Genomic DNA, 15,535 nt, shown 5'->3' with positions numbered 1-15,535 from the left:
TTTAACAAAAAAAAAGGATTTGGTGCACAATATTGAACTTTTGTGGGTCACAATTATTCATACAGGATCAAAAATATACAAATATTACTGAATAATAAGTCTTAGTGTGCAATAAGGGGTTAACTTCTCAAGGCCAAGGCCTCTCAAATTTCACTTAAGACCAAAGGTATATTTGGAGTAGTAAAGGTGAGGCAAAGTAAAGGTGCTTTGCTGCCAGTGGACCTTGTACATTGTAAACTGCAGATGGACTAATGCTAATAATGCAAAAGGAGTACTACCTCAAACCATCAGCTAGATGGTTAAAACTTGGACATAATTTGAAATGGCATTCCAATGTCCCAACCTCAGCCTTATCGCAAATATGTGGCCTGTGTTGGAAAGTCTGGTCCATGCCAGGAAAACTATCAATGCTGTGTATATTTGTGTATACAGTGCGGATAAAAAAAAACTAAAATTGAAAATTGCTAACCATTTTTTAATTATTATTATTTATTGTTGTTTTTTCCCATTTGCAGTCATTCTAATCTACCTTTATTCTTAAAGGTACAGTAGCAGATCATTTTCTTCTTAATACACAAAGGACAAACGAACCATGTGAATGTATGAGATGGCCTTCTTAAAAAAAATCTGGGTAGCAATAGTCAGCTGTCTAAACAGTGAATATCTGTTAAGTCAGAAAGGAGAGAGTGAAGCACAGAAATCTCATGAGTCAAGTGCTTTTAATGTCTATAAATGTGCTATAGAAGTGTAATTACTCGTTCATTCATTAAGTGATGCTTTAGCAGATGACAAAAGGAAGGAACTGTAGCCCTCACTACTATACTACTCATATACAGTAAGCTGACAACTTATTTGGCCAGGGGAACGTACCTCTTATATTGCTTATATTCACATCCACAGTCATTCAAACCTCTGGCACTGAGCATAATATTGTTGAGGTGCAGCAGAAATCTGCTGCTGGGGCTGTTGTGTAACCAACTGATGAGTGGGCTGAGTAGTGGTGCTACTTCATCCATCCACCCACACACTCAAACACTCACACACACAAACACACTTCTGGGGGACTCAGCTGCATAAATTGATACACTGTGATCAGATTCTGGTGTCTAAAGTGTACTAAGGTACAAGTGCACTAATGTATTGCAAAGTTCTGAATTAATCTGTCTGTCTATCTGGGGTGTAATATTGGCATTTTATTTTTTAATATTATAAAAGTACAATATTGTTATAGTCATTTCTAGCCAAAAGCTAATAAATTGTGACTGTCATGCAAAAACCTTGCATCCCGAAAAACAGCAACTTTACAGGAGAAGGGAAACAATTGCACTGGATGTCAAAGCACAAAGTTTTATTCTAAGTCATTGTGGAGAATTTCTATTGGTATATTTATCATGATTTAATAATATATAAACAACTGCCAGATTCACAAAATGTAAAAAAGTGAAAAACCAAATTTTTGCATGACAGCAGTGACGTACTTGCATGGCTTGTGCTTTTCCTTCCTGCTCTCAATTTTAAAGTAAAGAGGAAGATGAGGAATGGTATGCCCTTATGGTGAGCTTGTTTGTACAATCTATATATCACTCTACTATCTATCTATCATATCATATATCATATCTAATTATCTTATAATATGTATCATATCATATCACATCATAAAATATCATATCTATCTATTTCTATTATATTTATCTATTCATCTATCATATCATATCATATGTATCAATCTATCTGTCATATCTATGTATTCACATCTCTCTCTCGCTCTATTTATCTATCTATGTATCTGTCTATCTGTCTGCCATTTCTATGTATTCACATCTCTCTCTCTCTCTCTATCCATCCATATAGCAAGTATGTGTGTATGTAAATTATATATATATATATATATATATATATATATATATATATATATATATATATATATATATATATATACTTGCTTTCACTGCCCTTGGCATTTGGCCTCCAGTTAAGGCTGAAACTGAAGGGTACACTGGAATATTACAGGAATTGTTGAGTGGTAAACTCTACACACATGAAAAATATCTACATATAGATCTCTATATAGTTTCTAAGGTTTTATACTGTAATAATGCTAAAAGATGTGATATGAACTTTGCTATTGTCCTGATTCTCCATTAGACCATGGACCACTCAACAATTCTCAATAACTTTTTCCTGTAATATTCCAGTGTACACTTCAACTTCAGCCTCCACTGGAGGCCAAATGACACAACATGAGTTGCCAAGGGCAGTGAAAGCAAGTCGCCACAAATGCGGCACAAGCCATTAACCCATCAACACTGCTTTACGAGCAGAATTAACAGCCAAATGTTATTCGGTAAAATCTCGTTCCAGCCTCTTTCTTAGGCATGGCGGTTTCGCCTGTACAGCTGCACTACTTCAGGCATTTTCTCACACTCACTTTTGTTCTCTATTCTTCACTGACCCTTTTGGCCTGTATGGACAACAGGGAACAAGAAGGTCAGTACAGAAGTACACAGAAATGTGTGTATCCATAACATGACGTACGCGAGTACAGTGACATCCTTCTCTTTACAGCTCTTTCCATATCTGTTCCTAGAATGTGGTTTGGAGCGAGTCTTTGGAAATCAAACTGGAATCACAGGAAGCAGACTTCACTTCCATGAAATTCCATTGAAATGACTTCCCTGTGTTGCTTAATACAACTGACCAGATCAAGTACGCCCAAAGGCCATGAAAAAACAATGGCGTATGTCTGTATCAAATGTGGATTCCTATAACATTGTGCATCAAAAAGACAATTTACTACAAGTAAAACAAAATTACATAAAATGAAATGCATGGCAAAACAAATAGCATAAGTTTATTAGAACATCTGTAGAGACGGCACTGATCCAATACCACTGGGCTGATAACTAATCTAGCCTGGAACAGCACACACTTGCGCTGTATGAGGTGATGTGGTTAGCTGTGTGTTTCTTCCTGTGGGGTAGGAGTGTGTTAGAGAAGTTTGCTCACTTTTACATTAAGTGAAGTGTTTCTGTTAAAGCTCATTTTAGTAAAGCTCTGCAGTTTTGAAGAGAAAATATCGTCTAGTGAGGGTTTCAATGGCATCCTTAGAAAAGTTTTGTGAGAATTGTGTCATCTTCAGATACATGCTCATTTCCAAAATAAGCACCAACAAGGTCTCTGTTTACAGTAGCCATTCATTCGCCTGCAGTGATGCCCAATCCTAACCTAATACCCCTCCCTCTAAGGTTCACCTGTTCCTGACCTCGCCTGCTAGATCAGGATTGGAGCTAAACTCTGCAGGGTAAATGTACCTCCATGAGCTGGGCTAGGCAGGCCTGTTACAGACTGACATTTCTGACATGCTGATCCCTCAGCTTATATGCCCCGGTGGTTTTCAAAGTTGAGTGGTTTTCAATATTATTCTCTCAGGAAAAAAAGAGAGATACCTCTTAGGGTTTAAATGCTTGTGGCTGGAGTGGTACTCTCAGGGGTACCTCTGTAGGACCCAATCACACCTTTTTCCATTAAAGTTATTTAGGACTCCATTCCTTTTTTTCAAAACTTAGTTTACATTAAGTGTACAAAAGGTGCACCGTTCTCCTGGATAGAAAAGTGAGGGCAGAGTAGCTATATAGTGGGCAGTGGTGGCTCAGCTGTTAGAGCGCCGGGCTATCGATAACAAGGTTGTGGGTTCGATTCCCTGGCTCGGCAAGCTGCCACTGTTGCTCCCCGGGCGCTGGAGTTGGCTGCCCACCGCTCTGGGTGTGTGTGTACTCACTGCCCCTAGCTCACTAGTGTGTGTTTGTGTGTGTGTGTGTTCACTACAACAGATGGGTTAAATGCGGAGGACACATTTTGCTTTGCAGTGTACAGTGACAAATACGTGCACCTTTACCTTTTATAGGATGAACGTATGCGTATACAGCAGTAAAGGTACATTACATGCGGGTTACTCACATAAAAACTAACACATACTGGGAACCAACGTCTCAAAAATATCAAAATAATTATAAATAAATAAATTCAACCCATTCATTTTAATATCTCCAACTTAAAGGTGCACGTATTTGTCACTGTACAGCGTACAGCGAAATGTGTCCTCCGCATTTAACCCATCTGGTAGTGAACACACACTCACACACACACACATGTGTTAGGGGCAGTGAGTACACACACACACTCAGAGCGGTGGGCAGCCAACTCCAGCACCCAGGGAGCAGAAAGGGTAAAGGGCCTTGCTCAAGGGCCCAACAGTGGCAGCTTGCAGAGCCCGGGAATCGAACCCACAACCCTGTTATCGATATCCCGGTGCTCTAACACAAGTTTTAAAAATAAAGGTGTAAATGATGTTATTTAGTATTATGCAATTTTATGTAAAAAAAAAAAAAAACAACAACAATCATGAGCACATTACAGTAATAAGAATTATGCAAAAAAACTCTTAATTAGAAAAATGACTAATGTTAACTTTTTTGCTGCACCATAAACAGCTCCCATCCCACTGATCTGCTGAACTATACGAACACTGTGTTATCTGCATGATGGTTGTGGCACTCAAACACCATGAGTACGATGTATGGCGGTTTCCTGAGAGTGCCTACTACTCTGCTAGTACCTGTCCAGTCCGCCCTTCCACACACTGAAGCCTACAGGGAGACCGCACTGCCTCTCTGCGTACTGTAGCAGTCCAGCTGAATCTGCCTCTGACTGAACTTGCCTGGATGAACATGACGGTTCCGGTGTAGTAGCGGCCAGGATGAGGAGTCAGGCTGGTTCACGAGAGAGTAGCTAAGCTACCTGTCCCAGTCTGACAGCAGCCATATTATGCTGTTATGTCGTGTTTTGACGGACACACGAACCGTGTTAGCCCCCGTTACTAGCCGGCCGGTAGCTGAAGCAGCTCTTACCTTCTTGACGGACTTGTGAGCGGGGACCGCAGTGAATGCGGCGGACAGTTCGCCCACGTTCATGTTCACGTCGCTGTTCTTGGACACAGTCATCGCCGAGTACTTCTCGGCCACATTCTCGCTCTCTTTGAATTCTTTACTCGCCTGTTTCACCTCCAACTTGGCGTCTACGCTGGATTCTGTCATGGTAAACGGTGGACGGTTCTCGCTCAATCGAGTCAAGCGCTTCGACTAGGACTAGGACTAGGACCGCTCGGTTCGCTACGGTAACCTTTCGTTTTGTCCTCTAGCTCCGCGCTGTACCGCTGCGAGAGGAAACAGGCGAGCGCAAGCTAAGATTACCCCAAATCTCGCTACGGAACGACGCGATCACGCACGGAGATGTCGCGGGCTCTGCCCAGTGCTGCCGGCGGTGTTTTTCACTTGGAAAGCGGAGCTGATCACAGATTATTACATTTGGCTGTCCGGCTCCGGCTCCAGGCAGGCAGGCAGCATCAGCAGTGGGCGGGGCTTACGTACAAGCACCTGCACGCAGAGAGCGAGGGGGCGGGGCGGGAGCAGTCACATGACCTAAACCGTGCATATTATTATTAATCAAACAGTGGAGCGAGCGGAGAGTAGCGTAGCGTAGCGTAGCGACGGGAAGGTCGATTCAGTTTGCCGGACCGATTCTTCCGAACCGTCGGTTTGAGTGAATCGAACGTCTGATTAAACGATTCCGTGATTCACTGAGACAAGTCCACTTCAGTCATTCTTCGTGTTCACGAGCTCGGTTCATACAGTCGTATAAAATACTGGACTATACGTTTAGTTCTTGGAGATCTGTTTGATTTTACCCAAATGTTCTTCCAATATTTTGTAAGTACAGTAGCTTTCCAAGGACATAAAAAACAAGATTTTCCTCATAAATGTTCATTTAGACATTCAAAGTGTCAACGGTCAGATTTCCCCCTTTTCTCAATGGATTGATGCTCATTTTTTAGGTACTGCTATTATATATTGTTTTTTTTGTTTTTTTAAAAAAAGGAAATCCATATAAATGTGAAATAAAGCTGCCTATCTTAATGTGGCCTTTTAGTCATATTTCATACTTACATATATATATATATATATATATATATATAAAATTGAGCTGTAATCTGTTGCAGGAAAGTCAGTGCTGTTATACAGTCTGCTGAGTAAAATAACACTCATGTTATTCAGTGTATATACTTGGTTACATGTGTCAGAAGCCCTCCACAGAAAATTAGGCACATCCTCTGTTCAGGGTCCCAGGGCCCCAACTATAGAACATACCGTAGGAGAAATACTAGCTACATACTTTCTATACACTTTGAAAGGTGTTGAAGCCTGTACATTACACCATACTAACAATAATCTGTACACATCTATTCATATATTTACAAATATTTTCTGCATCTGTTTTACACAATTATTTGGCAAAAATTATATTTCTATTAGAAAAATATACATATTTTCCTCTCATTGTATATGCATATACATATATACAAAACTAGAAGGGAAAAATCATTTTAATACATTTTTATGTTTGCAGCATTGGCTCTCTATGACCTCAAACAATGGAGAAGTGAAATCAATACCCACATAAATTGAGTTTTGTTAATTGAGGTTGTGAATGAAAACCTTCTATTATTACACTAATAAAAACCCTGAAATAGTTGGAGACCCATATTATACCAATGAACCAATATACTGTTCGTGACTCTTACAATGCACTCTTAGATTCCGACGGTGTTGATTACAGGGATCAGGTGTGCTGGATTAAAGGTCATAGCTCAGCTCTGCAGTGGGTTCAAGGGATCTTAAATAAAGGCAATGATTTTATAAAGAACCATGACAACTCAATGAACCCTTTGAGTTAAGAACACTTCAATAATTTCCCTCCTTCTACATAGACACATTTTAAGAGGATTTTTTGAAGAACCATGTACAAGGATTTCCACAGTTGTTCAGTTGAGTTGAGTCAGAGAACACTTTATGCTGAGAGAGTAGTAGGTCTTCAGGACCAAGACCCTGCTGTAGACCGTTACCCAAAGTGTGAGGTAAAGTTCACATTCATACACTGCGTTTGGTCTCATAAGGCACAGAGAGAGAGACACGCTCTTAACAAAGAGCAGGAATGCAGTGGACCAACAGCAACTAATATGAAGAAACTGGCAGGCACATTGGTGGAAATCTCTGCTTTCACTCCACGGAGCTAAGAGGATTAAAGGACAGAACTCAACTTCATAGAATTAAGATCATTTACAACCTCTAACAGTACTACAAGTGCTCACACGGATTAGACGAGGGGGGAAAAAAAAATGGCACGATCACACGAAATGTGGATGTTTGCCACTGACCGGACACAATTTAATCAAAACACATCATGTTCAAAGACTTCAACGTCTAACATAATTCACCAAAAAAAGTATCTACATATGCCTGCCAAGGCAGAATCAGGGGAGAGGAATTAATAACGGCCATTTCAAATAAAAAGGGGAAGACATGTAGTGCAGAAAGACCATCAACAACAAGCACAATGGTAAGAATTGGGGGGCTTCTCTAATTACAAATTCTAGTAAGATTATCAAAATTTGAATGTAAAAAAGTACTCATGTTACAAGCAATAAATGTACAAGGCTGAGGCCCAGAGGCAGAACTCCTGCTGGAGGACAGGAGGAAATGCAAAATTTCATGCTTTTACCCACCCCTCATTCCCCTTTTTGTCTCACTGAAGAAGAAAACAGCTAAACAGATCACAGACAATACACCTCGAGTTTATATGCAACAAGATAAATGCAGTTTTGCACTAACTGGGTCACATGACTCATCATCCTTACTTTTACTCCGCTCCAAACCAATTTTCTGGTTTAAAGCGCCACATGACAAAATCAGGAGACAAAATTATAAAACTGAGTAATTTCGTACACTAACTGCCCAGCCTGGTGTCACTATACATTTGATCTATGGTCTGTTCTAAAGAACACGTCACAGTATCCAAGCCAGTGTCTTCCTGTTAGCCTTGCACCCTTTGAACAAACCAAATTGACTAATCTCTACAGGTAATGTAATGTTCCTCCTTTATGCTCGTCACTACTGCCAATGGCAGAAAACCGAGATTAAAGCCAGGCCTTCACTTACACCAGAAAAAGCAGAAAGGGGGAAAGACACTGGGCTGGAGTTGCATTAAGGGCTGGGCTCACAATATGCACAGTTTTTAGTTTTGGGTGCTGGTTATACAGGGCTTCCAAGTCACTCAGGAGAAGGAGAATAAGGTTTTTCCTGCAACCTGCTGCTACGATACACGTATCATCTGGGACCCAGTCTCCTCTCCGGCCTGATTCTGATCCTGCGGCTCCTACAGAAAGGAAGGGAGGAGGGGTGAGTAAGTGGGTGGATCAATTATTACACACACACAACCCTCCCTAAAAAAAATAAATCCACCCCAAACTACCCTACTCAGCATGGAGTGCTTAACACAAGTCAGGAATTTCTTTACTAGTTAACATGGACCAAGACATTTGAACACACTCATTTGCAGGTGGAGTGATGTGTGAAAGCACACCCCAAGGAAGAACAGTAATAACTAATTATACAGTCTAATAATTAACAAAATGGTTTAGTCCAAATTTGCTTATTGGCCACTTTTTGCAACAGGTTTCAGGGAAATGACCACTATTATTCTTGCATCATCACAGTGAATAAACACCGCTGTTGCTTGTGACGGAATGTGTGTAAAGATAAAATGCATGAATATATGAGATGACGTGAAGAACAATGAAGAAACATTTTGAAATGTCTCAGCTTATACTGAGGTGTTTTTCCTAGCAAATAAATTCTTGAGAGGGGCTGAGTGACTGACTGAGGCATTTATTCATGAAATATATATATATATAAAAAAAAAATCACATCATATGACAATCATGCAGCAGAGGGTCAGAATTGCAAAATCAAGAAAACATAGAACACAAATACAAAAGAAAAAGTGCAACACAGAAGCATGCAGCATGTAGGGGAAGGGGAGGGAGGGTTTTGAGACACCGCAAGCAACATTCTTTGCACTGGCAAATTTTTCACATTTTCTAAAATCAAGTGTTTCCTTAAAAATGCATCACGATCCCTACAGCCTTAATGCAAAACAGCTCATCAATACATCTCAATGCTCAGTGAGCATTTCATTCCCATGATACATTTTTCAAAAACACTGAAAACTGAACATTTCATTTTTGTTCAAAAGCAATACAGTTCTCACTTCCAGTTGTAACATTTGCATGTGACTGTACATTAAACCTAAAGGTTATGATTTTCGAGTACAACATATTCTCACAAAGGTGACCACATAGCCTTGGCTACAGTGGCATTCGCTAGAGTCCTGTTGCAGAAGAGCACCAAGCACTGCAGTCTTTGCCTCATTATCATTGGCTCGCAGTCAAACTGTCCAAGTGTCAAAATGCTGACGAAGCACACGCTCACAGCATGTTAGAAAAAACACCACAAGTCAGCCATGAAAAAGGCTTAGATAAAGCATTGATTCAGCTAAGCAAGGAGGCAGGTGATGGGCACAGCATTGCCAGGCAGAGCACATAAGCAAGGGAAGATGCATGCTCAGCAGCCAATGAGAGCAGAGAACAGCAGCTAAGCGAGAGGCGTGGTAGCAGCGAGCTAAGCAAGGGGCTGGGTGTGCTCAGGCAGCCAGTGAGCGCCAATAACTGTGGCTGCCCGGTGCAAGTCCTCCTGTTTGACTCCACCATGCTCCTGCACCCTCACCTGCCCAGGTAGAATCATGTCATCCTTTTCCTTTGGTGAAAAGAAGCGGCCACCGTCTCCTCGCTTCCTCTGCATGGCGTGCCTGTGCCTTGACTCATGTAAGTATTTCTGAGAATATCAGAGATGTATAGAAGAGGAAAAAAAGGAAAAGATTAGAAATTGCTCTCAATTTCAAAGTAAACAATTAGGCTTAATTTCACAGTAGGCTTGGGATCAATGTTCATTTTTATACAGTGTTGTTACACACACACACACACACACACACACACACACACACCTTATAAAGATAATCTGTTATAACTACAACAGCCCAATTCCAAAACCCCAGAGATAAAACCCAATACCAAAACCCCAGACTCTGCTAGTTATGGGAATGCAGGTTGCTACGCAAACCAGCCCTCATGACTGCAGAAGAGCTCAAACTCTGTGTACAATGAATCAAAAAGCCAGAGCAAACAGGGATCTGCACTAGGCTAAAAGCTAACTAACTTTTACCATCTTTTCTTTCCACCTGTCTACAAACTCTTCTGCTTCCTAATAGCACATCACACATTTCTTTACTTTCTCCATAAGCCACCAGCAAAAGGGAAATCAGCATTTTTCAAAACATGGTTGTAATTAGGCTTGTTAGGTGACATACGCTGATTTTGTACTCCAAGCCAAGTCACACACTTGCTATTTATACATCAGGCCAAAGAACAGTAGGCCAAACAGGTCCCACTTGGGGCATCCTTGGCATAGAGACACATGGCATTTGCCTCTGATCATTTTTAGCATTTTAAACTCTTATGGCAAACATAGCACACTCTTTCAGAACCAGTTATTATGCCACTGGCCATTACTTACCCGCCTCTCTTTGGGGATCTTGCCCTCAGCCTCCAGCTTGGCGCGGGCTTGCCGTCTCTTAAGGATGCGGTGGTACTGTTTAGCGTTGACGTAAAGCGGCTCCTCCTCCAGCATCTCAGCCCCAGGCAGAGGGATGCGCTGGATGGTGGGTACTGTGCCTCCTCCGGGGACCATCTGAAACACGAGCACAAATGGGCCAGAACCACATTAATTCAACCCAATACCAGCTAACATGATTTACATAGAATTTTGGCAGGGTCACTGTGGGAGAGAAAGCACCACCTTGTGGCAAGGACACCCACAGAGCAGCTGTGTGCATAATCTGTTAGGAGAGGCTTGCCATATTTCACCCTCATTTAAAACGAATACTATTAGTCTAGTAACATGCAAACTGGAGTGATGGCTGGCCATTTTCCACACTAGCATCAAACAAATTCCTGTGACTCATCACAGATTTCCCAAAACCAGGAACAACTTACTTCATTAACAATTTTTTTTTTTTTTTTTAAATGGGGGGTGGGGGTCCTAATGTACAACACAATAGTAACAGGAAGTCGGTACAGCACACCACCTCACCTGCAGTTACTGATAAAGAGGTGCATTCAAGCTTATGTAACTCTGTTGGCGCTCTTACCATAACCATCCCTCCAGTGTTGACCACATTGCCGGACACAGGCAGGGTGACTGTGACTGTGCCCTGGCCGCTGTTGGTAGTGGAGGTGTTGGCGCCCCCTGCTGCCTGAACGATCTGAGTGCCAGTAAGAGTGCCTGCTGGGATGGTTATCATGCCTGCGAATGTGGAGTAAACAATAACACTGGTTACTAATTTAACATTGCAACGAAACTGATGGGCTACAAGTTCTAGGATTTTAGAATATTAGGACAATTAGGACAGCAACAGAAGGTTGTTTATAATATTGAATAATTACAATAGCTGTATTAAACGTCTAACAGCTAGCATTCAACATCTAAATGAGAAATGCAATGTGTCGCTTTAGTGAGTAGAACACTTAAAATCTTGGAAGAAGCAGAAGAGTTGTGGTCTAAAAAGTCTGTACATACCTTGCTGTAGAACTGTGCCATCTGCATTCACAGGCTGGTACACAATAGTCTGCCCTTCAGCAGTCTGAGCAACCTGCTGGCCTTGTACTGTGATCTGTTGGCCCTATCAGACACATAAAGAAAACATAAGAGCTATAGGATGGGTGAACAGATGTTACACATATGTAAATAATATCTAGCATGTCTAACATGCAACACCAGTTTTCACCAGCGTTCAGGGACCCCAAAGAATCTGCAACATACATCTAAGAGGCCCACACTTTTTCTCTGACCAAATTTTAACTTGACATGAGCCTAAAGAAACAAGTGAATCATTCAAATGGTTGATTGCCTGGTGTGACCAAGCAGTTCCTATAGTAGCCCAGGTTGTTGCTATGTGGTTGAATGATGGTTGCTAAGCTTTTTGCAGTCACTATGAAATCTGTGGGGGTTCTTAGATTTTTCCCTCCAGGGTCCCTGACTGCAAAGAGTCTGAGAAAATTCCTGATTCAGTATTGCCAGGTAGAGAGTGCACAACATTACTGCTGACCATTCTGTACTTTAAACCCATCACACCACTGCACACCAGGTATACAGCAGGAAAGTCAAGATTTACATTTCTTACCGCTAGTGAACTGCTAAACCCCCTTTCTAATCAAGTTACACAGGTTGGTGAACGCAGAGTTAGGAGTCTTGCTCAAAGCCTCCTTGGTGTGAAATGGTGCATTTGCCTGCTCAGGAAATCGAAGCTCTAGTGTGCCGTGGGACGGGTGGTTACCCGCTACACTACATTTGAGAAGCTAATTCTACCTAAACTCACATTCAAAACTTACTACTAGGTATGAAAAGCAAATTTAGATGGCTTGAGAGTTGTGGGGAATCCTTACATCCTGCTTTTAACATTGAGTATTAAAATCCCTGGTGCTCGAATTAAGTGCAGGAAAAAAAATAAATGTGCTTACCTGGTTCTGTCCGGCAGTAATAGCAGTCTGGGGCTGCTGGATGATGATCTGCTGGGCCTGGCCTTGCTGTCCCTGCAACTGCAGTGTTTGCCCTCCCTGCAGCTGGATCTGCCCAGGCTGCACCAACTGGATCTAAACCCAAAGCAAGACAGAAAGTACATGAAGAGTAATGTAATGAGCAAAAAAGGTTAACCATACATAGTTCGATACACAGGAAATATTTTATTTATATATATATATATATATATATATATATATATATATATATATATATATATATATATATATATATATACACACACACACACATACATACATACATACATATACACACACACATACATACACACACACAAAAACATTAAAAAATAACCATACCACACATCACTTCATTCAACCTTTGTGCTTTCTTACCTGCTGCAGGCCCTGAGCTCCAGAGACTGGCACTTGCATAATAGTCTGGCCCTGGCCTCCAGACATGGCCTGCACCATAATGGGCTGCCCAGAGGAGGTGATAAGCTGACCTCCACTCACCTGCACCATCAGGGGTTGGCCTTGGACCTACACAAAATGGAAGAAATCCATGCACAGTTAGTTTGGTGCTACACTCAGAAAACAAAATCACCAGTTGCGAGTGATGACATCTGCATGCTTTTGCAGCTTTAGGCTACAGTCATCCAATAACATACTGAGCATCTGTTTTGAACATGGCTTATCAGACCAATCCACAGCAAACATCTGAAACAAATCAACACTAAAAGTCCATTAAAATAAATAATAATGATCTTATTTCATAGACCATATACAAGTATAGTAATAAAATATTTGTCCTGTCTAGCTATAAGCAAACATCACAGAAGTGGACTGGGCTGATAATGATGACCGTGCGATAGCTGCGCTATTTACATGTTTGAGACAAACATGTCAATTTCAGAAGAACATGCTTAACATAATGCATTACAGCTGTACGATCACAGGCATACAATTCACTCGTGCTCTTCCACAGTCTATATACGAACACACAAGACATGTAACTGCTCATGTTGCAGATGAAGCAGCATGCAATGTACTGCAAACATAAAAAAAGGCTCAACAATGACAGGAGTAGGCTCTTAAAGACTGCCTCTGCATACCTGCCACTGTAGGACATTGTGCTATAAATATCCCAGAGACAAACCAACCATAGACAAATGGCATTTAACGAATGACCCAGTCAACAGATCAGGGCTGAGTTTCCAAAAGCACTGTATCCAATATACAGTACAGGGTTTTATGAAGACCGTCTGAAGCCGCAATTCACTTTTGCCGCTCCATTCACCACACAAGGCTTTGGAAACTCCACCCTGGCCCATTTACACACTGAAGCAATGCATGCTGGTCAGCTCACGGCACCACAGACACAAGCTGCATGCGACAGAATAAGACTTGAAAACTCAGAGTTCTCACAACTACCTGGAGGGTCTGCACTTGCTGACCCGTCGCCGTAGCAACAGGCGCTTCGGTCTGCAGCTGTACAGCTGTTACTGTGCCCTGTGCCTGTGAATAAGCCCATATAACCAGATCACTCCTAACTCGCCTCCATCATGATCACTTGTTGCTGTTCTCAACAGTGCTACGACTTGGCACGATCACATTTAAGCCTGTTCTCCTCCTGGTGAAACGCCCCGGCCTGAGTTCTGCCACTGGCTCTGCATTAACTGTGATTGTGAGGGCAACTCTGGTGGTAAATTCATTAGTTGTGAAAAGGTGTGCTAAGGGATTAAGATCTCATGCAAAAAAAACAATAACAACCAAACCTGTGCATTTTTAGTTTACACTGACAGACAGGGAAATAACCTTTTTGTAGTTTGTAGGAGACGATGCTTTCTGTCCTGCTAGGTACATAACCTCACACAATGACCACATACGCCCCCCATCTCACATTATAGCTTACCTGCTGCTGGACTTGTCCATTAGATGGCTGCACTACTATCTGCTCCCCACTCGTTGTGGAGTTGTACTGCTCCATTTTCTTCCCAAACTCCTCTAGTCTGGAGAGGAAGCATCAAGTTCTTTAGTAATTTACCCAACATAAACAATGATATAGCTAGCTAGCTAAAATCATAAAACAGGGAATGATCTGCAGACTACAGAATAGCTGTGTAGTAAATTGGGGGGTTCTTTTAATAACAGGAGCCCCTGACTGTAAGTGAGGACAGTCGCGATTTGAGAGGCGTGTTTTTAATCTGGGCTGATAGCTAACGTGTTCTCGTTATCTGGCCAGAAATGGATCAATAGTAGCTATAGCTGGCAGTTAAGAGCAGTTTTAAAATGACATGCTTGCTATAAATCACCTGCTTGCTAGTTAACAGGCTACAGTAGAAAACAAAGAGGGTGGCACAGTGTACTTGGAAGGTCTCTAGCTATCTAGCGAGCTAGCGGTTAACGTTAGCTAGCTAATAGCTACCTGTGGTCGTAAGGTTAGCTAGGTCATTTTAACGCTGGCTATCTAGACAGCTGCTTGCTGTTTTTGTGAATTCAACCAACACACAGATCAGTTAGCTAGTAGTGGCGCTTTTTTGTGTCCGGCTAGGAATTCGAGCACTAGCTATTTTCCCTCCATGCGGCTGAACTACAAGCGAGGTGTCTCAGCTCACGAGCTAGCGGCAGAAAGCAGCCCGCTCGAGCTAGCTCGTCAGCTAAGTGCCCTCCTTTGTTTGTTGGCTGGCTGGTGAAACTACAGCGCTAACTGCAACGCAGCGACGTCCATTTTAGCCCTGTTTGTGTCGCCGAGCCGTCGTTTGTCCCGTTCTCGCATTACCGATTTGATTTCTGTATTTTGCAGAATTAGTCATTTGGTTGGTCAATGACAAACCAATCCGTGTTGTCAGCTACCATCGCCCAGGAGCCGCGCACTCTTTTACCGTTTCTCGGTTGTCCGGTGTCCCTCTGATTGGCTCCAGTACAGCGCGCAGAAACCCAATCACCACAGCTCGCCCACAAAATGGCGCAAATGAGGCGCGCGGGGGG

At 42.0% G+C, this 15,535-nt stretch overlaps 2 protein-coding genes across 12 annotated transcripts in view; both read right to left on the bottom strand.

Annotated features, from left to right (window-relative positions):
- ahcyl1 (adenosylhomocysteinase-like 1) overlaps positions 1-5,413 on the bottom strand; it is a 32,139-nt gene extending 26,726 nt beyond the window's left edge. For 2 of the 4 annotated variants that reach the window (XM_072681782.1, XM_072681783.1), the window contains exon 1: positions 4,908-5,412. In XM_072681782.1, the coding sequence (XP_072537883.1) occupies positions 4,908-5,093 (186 nt within the window). In that variant the 5' untranslated portion in view covers positions 5,094-5,412. Of the gene's footprint in view, positions 1-4,907 lie in introns of all 4 variants that reach the window. The other 2 variants (XM_072681784.1, XM_072681781.1) reach the window with 2 other exon arrangements.
- A 1,837-nt stretch (positions 5,414-7,250) lies between these two features.
- On the bottom strand, positions 7,251-15,517 carry nfyal (nuclear transcription factor Y, alpha, like). Of its 8 annotated transcripts, XM_072681777.1 has the most exons (10): positions 15,327-15,423; positions 14,460-14,556; positions 13,976-14,062; positions 12,941-13,087; positions 12,527-12,658; positions 11,586-11,688; positions 11,158-11,312; positions 10,524-10,697; positions 9,678-9,785; positions 7,251-8,268 (listed from the first exon to the last, which is right to left on the bottom strand). In XM_072681777.1, the coding sequence occupies exons 2-10, from the start codon at positions 14,532-14,534 to the stop codon at positions 8,206-8,208; spliced, it is 1,044 nt and encodes a 347-aa protein (XP_072537878.1). In that variant the 5' UTR covers positions 14,535-14,556; positions 15,327-15,423; the 3' UTR covers positions 7,251-8,205. The 8 variants fall into 8 exon arrangements, with proteins under 8 accessions (XP_072537878.1, XP_072537881.1, XP_072537874.1 ...); XM_072681780.1 differs by lacking the exon at positions 13,976-14,062; XM_072681773.1 differs by lacking the exons at positions 7,251-8,268; positions 15,327-15,423 and adding an exon at positions 15,430-15,517 and having other exon boundaries at positions 8,822-9,785.
- Between the last annotated feature and the right edge of the window lie 18 nt (positions 15,518-15,535).

The sequence above is a fragment of the Salminus brasiliensis genome, chromosome 6 (assembly GCF_030463535.1).
Source record: "Salminus brasiliensis chromosome 6, fSalBra1.hap2, whole genome shotgun sequence".
NCBI lineage: Eukaryota > Metazoa > Chordata > Actinopteri > Characiformes > Bryconidae > Salminus > Salminus brasiliensis.
This window is presented reverse-complemented; position numbering and strand designations above follow the sequence as displayed.